Here is a 12,543-nt window from a genome sequence, read left to right as displayed (position 1 = left end):
AGAAAGAATTATCAATAATCCAGAGCGGACCTTACCGAGGATGTGGGTAGAGCTACCCAAGTGCATCTCCCACTTCTCCACCTCTTCCCTGCAAGGTGCTGATCTCAGACCTGTTTCCTCCCGCACTGTCAACAGCACGGGGTCCTGAGGCCCCTGAAGGTCCAGGCATGGTGGTGGGGGGGGGAGGCAGAGCCAGAGGAGGCAGGAGGAGAGCCAGGCAGTTGGGACTTTGAGCACCCCACATGGGCATCAACTTGTTCATGGGCATGTTTGCCATTAGCTGCACAAATCATATACACTGTCCTCTCAAAGAACTGCCTTTTTGGATAAACACACCCCTTTGCTCTAAGTTGCATTTTGATGTGGTGCTGCCTGCCTGCACATGCACTTAGAGTGTGTGGATTGGAAGGTGACCTGATCAGGTGGTTTCTCCCTCTGTGCCTTTAGGGAAAATACGTGGTCTGCTTTGACCCCCTGGATGGATCTTCCAACATTGACTGCTTGGCCTCCATTGGAACCATATTCTCTATCTATAGAAAGGTGAGTGGACAGTCTGATCTTTATTGCCTTCTTTAAGAACCTTTTCTGGAAGTTTCCCCAGCTGGAAACCACCTGTCTGGAGTTCTAACTCTGTCCTTCCACTGACGCGACATGCCACTGTAGGCAAATCATGAAACGGGCCCTGCCGCGGGCTCCTCATGTGAAGAACACAAGGGGTGTGTGATTCATCTGCCCTTCATGGCATTTGTTGGGGGTCAAGTGAGAGGCCAGACAGGGCCTGGTTTTGAAAATCTGGGCACAACCCAAGTGTCAGCTGTGGTATCGGGTGCCAGGCAGCGTCTGAAGGTCCCTCCGTCTCTCCTTTCTGCATCGCCCACCCGGCTGCTTCGCTTTCCTCTCGCTGCCTTCACAACCGACCACACCTTGAGAGGCTTCCAGCAGCCCAGCCATTGTCTCCTCCTTCTGTAAGGCTCACATTTGGCAGGGGTGGCTGGCTTCTCTGCTTGGGTCCTAGAAGGCCAGTCTGGGTGTCAGCCGGCCTGGCCTCCTATTGAGAGGCTCAGAGGGGACAGTTAGCTCCCAGGCTCATTTGGGTTGCTGGCAGAGTTTGGTTCCATTCTGCCACAGGACGTATGTCTTCTCTCTGCAGGGCCGTTCTCAGCCTCTAGAGGCTTCCTGCATGCCCTGGCTCGTGACTCCCTTGTCCTCAAAGCCAGCACATTTCTCTGACACCCCCACCTTGCCTCATCTCTCTGCCTCCAGCCAAGAAATGTCTCTGCTTATTTTAAAGACTCATTTGATTAGATTGGACCCGCCTGGATAATCCAGGGTTAGGGTCACACCTGCGAGGCCCCTTTTGCTGTGCAGTGTGACACAGTCAGATCCCAGGGACTAGGGTATCTTTGGGGTCATTCCACCTACCCCACATACCTAACAACAGAGAAGACTTCATGGGTTGAACTATGGCCACCCAGAATTAACAGAAACTTCCTCCCAAACCACAGAATCCTCGCTGGGCCTCAGTTTGAGGATCGGTCCTCACCACACGTAGGACCACTGGGCTTTTGCCCCTGGGGTTGTCAGACAAAAGGGTGCCTAGGGAGCCCAAGGGCCTCAAGGATTGTGCAGCCGGGTAACCAGCTCTTCGGCCAGTTTTAGAGCCCATCTCTCTGGCTGCAGCACACCCTTACCACTAATAGTGTTTCTGTAACACCCATGTGGCGCCAGGGCAGCGAGTGTGCGATGAACTTTCCGTGGTGTCTGCCTGTGGCCCTGGGTCACGAATGAGGAGGACTGGTCCGCACGCTGCCGCCTGCGGGATTGTCTGCAGAGAGTGATGCTGCCATACATGGCTGGACTTGGCAGGTGGTTGTCCAGAGAAGCCAGAATTTGATTTTCGGGACAAAAGCTTCACAGAGTACTGATGTCAGCAGAATGTGTGAATCAGCCTGTGCTTTCTTTTTGAGAAGGAATGCAAGGAGCAGCACAGGGCTCTCTGTCGCCTTGGAGAATGAAATGGAAGCCAGCCAGCCCGGGCTGGAGGGCTGTTTTCCCAGTTGGTGTTTCTCTTTTTTTTCTGTGAAGACAGAAAAGGAGAGTTTTGTGGAGGGAGCAGCAGGGAGCCACCCAAGACACTTTGGCATTTGCGAAGGTTAAAGGCTAAGACGATGTTTCAAGGTCAAGCAAAAATGAGCTAGCTGAGTAGAGACTTTGTTCTTCTCTTTGAGGTATAGCTTCAATATGAAAATAAGGAGATAGTGTGATATTCATGAGATTCTGAAAAAAATACACCCAGTGTATCTTTGAGATGGTTTTAAATATTGGTTTTTCCATTATGGTTATGACTCCTGCCTGCCGAGTGTGAGTCAGGCACTGGTTCTGCCCTCCTGCAAGCAGTGTTCTCAGCCCCAGGAGGTAGGTGCACATAGTACTATCACTTTTCTTTACTGGTGAACAAAGAGAAGCACAGAAAAATAACTCAACTAAAATCACCAGTCAGGACATGGCAGGACAGCAATTCAAACATGTGCTCGAATTCCTCCATCATGGATGGCTCTTAATAGCTTCTTCCCCCCATTTTATTGATATATAACTGACATAGATTTCATTGATGTATAACACTGTATTCGTTTCAGGTGTACAACATAATGATTGATTTACATATATAGTGAAATGATCACCACAATATAGTGAACATCCATCACCTCACATAGTAACAAATTTTTTGTGTGTCATGAGAACTTTTAAGATCTATTCTCATAGCAACTTTACAATATACAATAGAGTATTCATAACCATAGTTGTCATGCTGTACATCACATCCCCAGAACTTAATTATCTTATAACTGGAAGTTTGTACTTTTTGACCCCCTTTCCCCTTTTCCCCTCATTCCTCCACCCCTTGTGTCTGGCAGCCACCAATCTGTTCTCTGTTTCTGTGAGTTTGGCTTTTTTAGATTCCACATATAAATGAGATCATACAACATTTGTCTCTCTGTGTATTATTTCACTTAATATAATGCCCTCAAGATCCAAATATATTGTTGCAAATTATAGGATTTCCTTCTTTTTTATGACTGAATACTATTCTATTGTGTGCATATGCCACACAATGGTTCCATGTCTCAGCTTCCATAAATAATTCTGCAATGAACACAGGGGTGTCAATTTCTCTTTGACATAGTGATTTCATTTCCTTAAGCTTATACCTATAAGTGAAAATCCTGGGTCATATGGTGTTTCTTTTTAAATTTTTTTATGAAACTCCATACTGTTTTCCACAGTGGTTGCACCAATTTATGTTCCCTCCAACAGTGCACAAGGGCTTGTTTTTCTCCATATCCTCCACAACACTTGTTATCTGTTGTCTTTTTAAACCAGCCATTCTGACAGGCTGAAGGTGGTATCTCATTGCAGCTTCGATGCGCATTTCCCTGATGATCAGGGATGTTGAGCGTCTTTTCAAGTACCTGTTGGCCACCTATATGGAGAAATGTCTATTCAGTTCCTCTGTCCATTTTTAAATGAGATTGTTTTCTGCTATTATGTGAGTTCTTCATATATTTTGGATATTAACCCCTGTCCTATGTATGATTTGCCAATATTTTCTCCCATTCTGTATGTTACCTTTTCATTTTGTTAAGGCCAATTGGTTTAAAAACAGAGAAGAATAGTTGAAGAGGCTATTCATGGGTGGGAGTGGGGGACCTATGGGAAATCTTTGCGTCTTCCTCTCAATTTCTCTGTGAACTTAAAATTGCTTAAAAAAAGTCTTTAGAACAAAAAAGAGAATTATTATTATACATAATATGGGATATTCACACTTGAATTTAGGTGATTTTGAACACAAGAGATTTTAGCTAAAAATTTAAATAAAGCACAGGCTTTGAAGGCTATTCCAAAGAACCATAGATTATCCTTGATAATATTTCTAAAGAAGAGAGACAAAATTGAGAAGCTAATAAACCACTTTTAGAATGTAAACTGTGAAAACAAGACACAAGAGAAAGCTCTGTGATGCTGATGCAATGTCTAATGAGAGAGCAGCTTGCTTCAGACCCCGCAGGGCTGCCACAGCATCTTAGAACCTTCTCAAAACCTGGGACAATGCCCATTTCCAACCAGGACTTCTACAGTTCTCTCATAAGGATCAAGATAGAAGCTTCAGGAGAGTCAGAAAGTTATTTTCTTCCCTTTCTCTCTAAGGAGCAATGCTAAACACCATTTTGGACATCCCATATTATTTTTAGCCCTCTGCTAGTGTGACTTTCCTTTTTCTTGAAGTTAACATGTTTCATTTCCAACAAAGTCACAGATTAGACAAAGTGAAAACTCTCCTGATTCAAAATATCCAGAATGGCTGGATAGAATATATCATCCATGCCTTTAAATGCACAGCTGAGCTCATTGAAATGAATAAGCAATACACACAAGGTAAGGGACAGGGGCCAGAATCACAGGAAGTGAAAACCCAGAGTGCAAAGGAGAAGGACTGATGGCTGGAGTTGTCTTTAGGGAAAGAGCAGGTCTTGTTGATCTGAATAATCAAAGGGTGTGGGTCTTAACAGCTCTACAGGGTCAGGAGACCCCTCTGCACACACACATTATTATGGCTAAGTAAACCTCCCCCAAAGTCTGCTCTTTTACTGACATAAGGATAGGTAGGCCAGTGGAACACAAAAGAGAGCGTAGAAATAAACCCACACACGTACGGCAGCCTGACTTAAGAAAAAACAACACTGAAGTTCATTTTGTAGAAGATGATCCATTCACTAAATGTTACTGTACCAAATGGATATCTGTATGAAAAAATGGACTGGACCCCTACCCTCACCATACACAAAGATTACTTAAAGAAAGATCAGTGACTTAATTGTAAAAGTAAAGCTATAAAGCTCCTAGAAAAAAAGCATGGGAGAATACCTTTATGTCTTTGGGAAAGGGAAAGAATTCTTAAGCAGGACACACAAAGCACTAGCCATAAAAGAAAAAGCTAATAAACTAGATTTAATTAAAATTAAGAACTTCTTTCCATCAAAAAACAACACGAGGAAAGTGAAAAGACAACCACAGACAGGTGGAAAAGATTTTTGATACCTATATCCAGGACTCAGATGTAGTATAAATAAAAAACACCCAAAAATCAATAAAAAATACTGTCAATCTAATAAAAGCAACGGGCAAAAGACCTGAAAGGCACTTCAAAGAAACTCTTTTCCCCCAAAAGTTAATAAGCATGTGAGAGATGCTCAACACCATTGGATATCAGGGAAATGGACATTAAAACAAGACATTATTCACCCCTGCCAGAATGACTAAAATTAAAACAGCTAACCATACCAAGTATTGATGGAGAAACTGGAATCCTTATACATTGCTGGTGGGCACAAAAAATTTTTACAAACACTTTGGAAAAGTTTTGATAGAACCTGCTAATGACAGGCATATTTGTACACTATGGCCTGGCAAGTCCACTTCTGGTATGCACCCAGGATAAATGAGTGATTGCCTGTCTGCCAAAGGAAGTGTACAAATTGTTCATAATAGCCCCAAACTGGAAAAAGTCTGTATATCAACAATAGGATGGATAAATAAATTGTGATATATTCATACAACAGAAAAAACTACATAGCAGTGAAATAGAATAAATTGCTGCTACATGCAACAACATAGATAAAATTGCAAAGACATAATATTTTGAAGCATAAGCCAGATACAAAAGAACACATGCTTTGTAATTTCATTTACATGAAGTTCCAAAACAGGTAAAGCTAATTGTTTTTTTGATGCCTAGGTGATAAAGGCCAGAATACAGTTTACTGTTCAGGAAGGAGATAGCAGCTGGAAGAAGGCATGAGAAATTCTGTTAGGTTGGTGAAAATGTTCTATAAACTGATCTCAATAGTTATATGAGTATATACTCATGTATATGAATTTTACATATGTATGTAAATTTTACATATGTATGTAAAAATTCATCAAGCTGCACAATTAAGGTTTGTGTGCTTTGCTATGTGTAATTACGTGTCAATAAAAGGAAAAATAGTTTACTTTCCCGTACCCTCTACCACCAAACACATTGAGCTTTTGCAATCATTACTAACTTTACTGATAGGTGATCACAGTAGCCTCTACTTCTTTTATATGTGACACATTTACATGTTTTACTGGTGTAGGGAAAGGCAAAAAGACCTGAGAAGGAGAACACTAAATCATTTGCAAACTGCACTGAGATTTTTTGAGAAAAGGGTCATGACAATGGAGATTACTAATATAAAGTGGATTGTTGGAAGTCCCAGAACCGCATTGGAAGAAAAACAAAAACTGAGGCCTTCTTTTTTCTATGCACTGAAATAACAGTGGGTTAACAGGTGGGTTAACAAGTTTGGTGGATAGGTAGGGGGTTTAAAACAGAAAAAATACATAAAGATATTTGTCTGATCTTGTCTTGATATAGGAGAAATTCTGTCTAAACATAAAGACAAGAGAAGAAAATATTAAGGATTGTAATGAATAATTTTAATTACCAAAAATCTACACTGCAAAAAAAGGACTGCACTGTAAATAAAATTAAAAGGCAGATGACAATTGAAGAAAATATTTGTAACATGTAACAGAAATTAGTATCTTTTGTGTTATAAGAAGCTATTAAAACCAGCAAAAAGAAGATAAATACCCTGGTAGGAAAAAAAAACAAACACAGGAAACAGGCAATTACTAAGTAAGTAGTAAAAACGGTCAATAAAGATATAAAAAGATTACACTGTTAATTACAGAAAAAAGAAATGTAAGCAAATGTCATTTTTTTCAAGTATGAAACAGGCCATGTTGAAAAGACAATACTGTGTTATGTTTATCAGATTGAATTAAAGTAAATGCTCTTATCACTGATGGTAAAGGTAAAAATTAATGCAGTCTTTCAAGGGGCAACTTTTCAATATGATTCAAAAGTCTTTTGTCCAATAATTTCTTATTTGGAATTTCTCAGGAAAATAATGAGAGAACATATTTATTCACTAGATTACTCATTTCAGAGTTGTTTTGATATTTTAAAAATTAGAAAATATCAAAAGGATAAGCAACTCTACACATATAGATTTGATAACTTGGATGAAATAGACCAGTTCCCTAAAAAGCACACTATTATTGATAGCCCTCTATAAACCAGCTAATTTGAAGAGCCCTATAACTACGAAAACAATAGAATTCAAAAAAGAAATCTCCAGGCCCAGATAGTTTCACTGGAGGACTATAGCACATGTTAAAAGATTACTCAATCTCTCCGGGAAAGAGAAGGGGAAGGAACACTTCCCAGTTCATTTTATGAGGCCAGCATCACCCTGATACCCAAGCCAGATAAAAACAGTCCAAAAAAAGAAAACTGCAGGGCAGTATCTCTCATGAATAGATGCAAAGTCCAGCAAACATTAGCAAATGAATTCAGCAATCCATAAGAAGAATTATACATCATGACTAAGTGGGTTTATTCCAGTGATGGAAAACTGGTTCAATATTAAAAAATTAGGCAATATAATCCACCATATCAACAGGCTAAGGAAGAAAAGTCACATAATCATATCAATGGGTGAAAAAAAAGCACTTGACAAAATTTAATTCATTCATGATAAAAAGCAACTCTCAGAAAACAGGAAATGAAGAGGCAACTAACCTCAACTTGATAAAAGATATCTACAAAAAGCCAACAGCTAACCTTATATTTAAAGGTGAAAAACTGAATGCTCTTCCTTTAAAATCAAGAACAAGGCAAAGATGTCCAAATCTGTTATTAAACACAGTGCTGGCAGATCTAGCCAGGGCAGTAAGACAAGAAAAAGAAAAAGAAGATACACAGATTGGAAAGAAATAACACTATCCCTCTTTGCAGACAACATGATGGTCTACATGGAAATTTCCAAGGAATAAACCCAAACCCAAACCCAAACCAACTTCCTAGAATCAGTGAGCTCAGCCAGTTCACAGGACACAAAAAAATCAACTGGATTTGCAGAGATGGAATATCTTCATGTGGTGGTGGGTACCTGATCTACACATGTGATAAGATGGTGTACAGTACACAATACCGATGTCAGTTTCCTGGTGTTTATATTATATTATAATAAAATATATAAAATGTATCAGGGGAATAAGTAAAATGAACAAAGGATCTCTCTGTGCTGTCTGTGCAACTTCCTGGGAATCTATAATTATTTTAAAATAAAAAGTGTAAAAAATTTAGGAAAAACCTAAACCTTAAACAAGTTAATTACATTTGGGGTTGCAGTAGACTATCCAGCATGTTCATGAAAAATTATATATGCACGTATATATGTGCATGTATATAAAGTTGTATGTGTATGTAGATCAACTGAATGCAATGACCCTGGGCCAGAAGGTGCTGGGTGGCAGGAACACAGATGTGAGCAGGATAGTTGGTATCTGCCACATGGGGCTTATGGTACATTTAGGAAGTCAGCATTTAACACACCAATGAGGGTGTGTTGGGATCTTCAGAGGAATACCAAATACCTGGAAGATGAACCATGAGGTGGGGAAGGCCTCCATGGGGAAGCAAATGTTCTATCTGAGACATGAAGGCTAGCTGAGCTCTGCAGGCAAAGGGCATGAGGAGAAAGGAGAGGGCCATTCTGGCTGGAAAGAAGGGCACAGGCAGAGGCCTGGAGCTCAGATGTTGGGTGGAAGGCTCGAGAAGAGAAAAGCTCAGTGTTGCTTCAGTGTAGGGCCTGAGGTTGGGGGCCACATTGTGGAAGATGTGGTAAAACGGATTAAGACTGCTGGACATCAGGGTAGTGGGAAGTCAGTGGAGGGCTATAAGCAGAGAGGTGACATGGACCTGAGCTGGGCATGGATGGAGTGGGGACCAGACAGGTAGCGATGGTCACTGGGACCTAGGGGTGGTAGTGAAGTTAGGGGACATGGTTTTCCTGGGCATTGATGATGCCATTTGTGAGCTGAGGATAAATGGGAGAAGAGAGGGGTTTTGTGGGTGAGATGAAGCAGATGAATTACATCTTAGACGTGCTGAGCCTGAGGCATCTGCGGGAAACCTGAGTAGGGATGTCCGGTGGGCAGGTGGTGCCATGGCCAGGCCCTCGGGGGAGGTGAAGGCTGAGAGGCAACTGCACCTGGGTAGGCTTGGCATTCTGGTTGGGGGCGAGATGGTCGGGGACTGTGTGGAATGAGAGGGAGCTTTGTTAGTTAAGGCTCCCATATAAATGACAGGGGTGGGTCAGGAAACCAGGCCAGCCTCAGGGAGGGCCTGGTGCGGAGAAGGGTCTGGCCTTGAGAGCTTTTTCCGCAGTCTCTTGCCTCCCCTCCAAGCAGCCACTTCACTCCCTCTCTCTGTGAACCAAGTTTTCTCTGGTTCTCTGGCAAACAGTAGAAGAAATATCCCCCCACAGCTCCCAAATTGAGGTCAACCCAAATGTTCTAGCCCCAAATCCAGATTTCTGGAGCTGATTCTGATTGGGCCAGGTTGTGTCAGGAATTCATCCCAGACCCCATTAAATCTGTGTGTCATGCAGCAGCTGTGAGTCCCCACTTTCAATAGAATGGTGATTTGAAAGTCCATCTCGAGCTGGTTAGATACCCGAAGGCAGGGGAGGGACCTGGAGGAGCACTGACATTCAAGAGGGGCTGGCAAAAGCAAGTAAGAAGGCACACTCTCATGTTAGAAGGCCATGGAAAAGTTCCCCCACAGCACCAAGCAATAATCAGACACAGTGGGGTGTTCATGAATTCAACTCAAGTCTGACACTATCTCCCTGGAGTTAGCATCAGATCTCACTGTGCAAGGGCTCATTTCTACAGAACTGCAACTCCCAGGCCCAACTTCAGATGCCAGTCCAAAGCCCAGGTTGTTTTTTGTTTTGTTTTGGATGCATTTTTTTATTGAAGTTTAGTTGATACACAGTATTAGAAGGGTTTCAATTATACAGCAGTGATTCCTCAGTTATCTACATTATTAAATGCTCACCCCACTAGTGCAGTTACTATCTGTCAAAATAGGAAGATGTTACAGAACCACTGACAATAATCTCTATGCTGTACTTTCATCCCTGTGACTCATTTATATTATGACTGAGATTTTGTGCCTCTTCATACCCTTCACCAATTTTACCAGCCCACCTCAACTCCTCCTCCTTGGTAACCACTTGTCACTTCTCAGTGTCTATGAGTCTACTGCTATTTTGTTCATTTTGTTTTGTTTTGTTTTGAGATTACACAAATAAGTGAAATCGTATGGTATTTGTCTTTCTCTGCCTGGCTTATTTCACTTAGCCTAATACCCTCTAAGTCCATCCATGTTGTGGCAAATGGCAGGATTTCTTTTTTAATGGCTGAATAATATTCCATTGTATGTATGTGCCACCTCTTCTTTACCCATTCATCTATTGATGGACACTTTGGTTGCTTCCATATCTTGGCTATTGTAAATAATGTGGCAATAAACATAGGGGTACATACATCTTTTTGAATCAGAGATTTTGTTTTCTTCAGGTAGTTCCTAGAAATGGAATTACTGGGTTGTATGGTATTTCAATTTTTTAGTCTTGTGAGGAACTTCAATTCCACTTTCCACAGTGGATGCACCAATTTATCTTCCCACCAACAGTGTAGGAGGATTCCCTTTTCTCCACACCTTCACCAACACTTGTTACTTATTGTCTTTTGGATAGTGGCCATCCCAACTGGTGTGAGAATGTGGTCTTGATTTGTGTTTCCCTGATGATTAACAATGTGGAACATTTTGCATAAGCCTGCTGACCATCTGTCTTCTTTTGAAAAATGTCTATTCAAGTCCTCTGCCCATTTTGCGAGTGGGTTATTTATATATATATATATATATATATATATATAATTTTTTATTATTAATTTTATTTTGGTATCATTAATCTACAATTACATGAAGGACATTATGTTTACTAAGGTCCCCCCTTCACCAAGTACCCCCCACATACCCGTTCACAGTCACCGTCCATCAACATAGTAAGATGCTGTAAAATCACTACTTGTCTTCTCTGTGTTGCACAGCCCTCCCTGTGCTCCCACTACACTATACATGTTAATCTTAATGCCCCCTTTCTTTTTTCCTGCCCTTATCCCTCCCTTCCCACCCGTCCTCCCCAGTCCCTTTCCCTTTGGTAACTGTTAGTCCATTCTTGGGTTCTGTGCTTCTGCTGCTGTTTTGTTCCTTCAGTTTTCTTTTGTTCTTATACTCCACATATGAGTGAAATCATTTGGTACTTGTCTTTCTCTGCCTGACTTATTTCACTGAGCATAATACCCTCTAGCTCCATCCATGTTGTTGCAAATGGTAGGATCTGTTTTTTTCTTATATCTGAGTAATATTCCATTGTGTATATGTACCACATCTTCTTTATCCATTTATCTACTGATGGACATTTAGGTTGCTTCCATATCTTGTCTATTGTAAATAGTGCAGCGATAAACATAGGGGTGCATCTGTCTTTTTCAAACTGGAGTGCTGCATTCTTAGGGTAAATTCCTAGTAGTGGAATTCCTGGGTCAAATGGTATTTCTATTTTGAACATTTTGAGGAACCTCCATACTGCTTTCCACAATAGTTGAACTAATTTACATTCCCACCAGCAGTGTAGGAGGGTTCCCCTTTCTCCACAACCTCGTCAACATTTGTTGTTGTTTGCCTTTCGGATGGTAGCCATCCTTATTGGTGTGAGATGATATCTCATTGTGGTTTTAATTTGCATTTCTCTTATGACAAGCGATGTGGAGCATCTTTTCATGTGTCTGTTGGCCATCTGAATTTCTTCTTTAGAGAACTGTCTATTCAGCTCCTCTGCCCATTTTTTAATTGGATTATTTTATTTTTGTTTGTTGAGGTGTGTGAGCTCTTTATATATTGTGGATGTCAACCCTTTATCAGATCTGTCATTTATGAAAAAAGGATACCTTTTTGTTCTATTGATGGTGTCCTTTGCTGTACAGAAGCTTTTCAGCTTGATATAGTCCCATTTGTTCATTTTTGCTTTTGTTTCCCTTGCCCGGGGAGATATGTTCAAGAAGAGGTCACTCATGTGTATGTCCAAAAGATTTTTGCCTATGTTTTTTTCTAAGAGTTTTATGGTTTCATGACTTACATTCAAGTCTTTGATTCATTTTGAATTTACTTTTGTGTATGGGGTTAGACAGTGATCTGGTTTCATTCTCTTACATGCAGTTTTGCCAGCACCATCTGTTGAAGAGACTGTCATTTCCCCATTGTATGTCCATGGCCCCTTTATTGAATATTAGTTGACCATATATGTTTGGGTTAATGTTTGGAGCCTCTATTTTGTTCCATTGGTCTGTGGCTCTGTTCTTGTGCCAGTACCAAACTGTCTTGATTACTGTGGCTTTGTAATAGAGCTTGAAGTTGGGGAGTGAGATCCCCCCCCCCACTTTATTCTTCCTTCTCAGGATTGCTTTAGCTATTCGGAGTCTTTGGTGTTTCCATATGAATTTTTGAACTATTTGTTCCAGTTCATTGAAGAACACTGTTGG

At 41.0% G+C, this 12,543-nt stretch overlaps 1 protein-coding gene across 2 annotated transcripts in view; it reads left to right on the top strand.

Moving 5' to 3' along the window:
• The window catches only part of LOC108393437 (fructose-1,6-bisphosphatase isozyme 2), a 57,015-nt gene that overhangs the window by 17,267 nt on the left and 27,205 nt on the right, over nucleotides 1-12,543 (top strand). For both annotated transcript variants that reach the window (XM_073228765.1, XM_036991382.2), the window contains exon 3: nucleotides 448-540. In XM_073228765.1, the coding sequence (XP_073084866.1) occupies nucleotides 448-540 (93 nt within the window). The remainder of the gene's footprint in view (nucleotides 1-447; nucleotides 541-12,543) is intronic.

This window comes from Manis javanica, chromosome 2 (assembly GCF_040802235.1).
Source record: "Manis javanica isolate MJ-LG chromosome 2, MJ_LKY, whole genome shotgun sequence".
Taxonomy (NCBI): domain Eukaryota; kingdom Metazoa; phylum Chordata; class Mammalia; order Pholidota; family Manidae; genus Manis; species Manis javanica.
The sequence above is the reverse complement of the archived record's forward strand: the minus strand, read 5'-3'. Positions and strand labels throughout refer to the sequence as shown.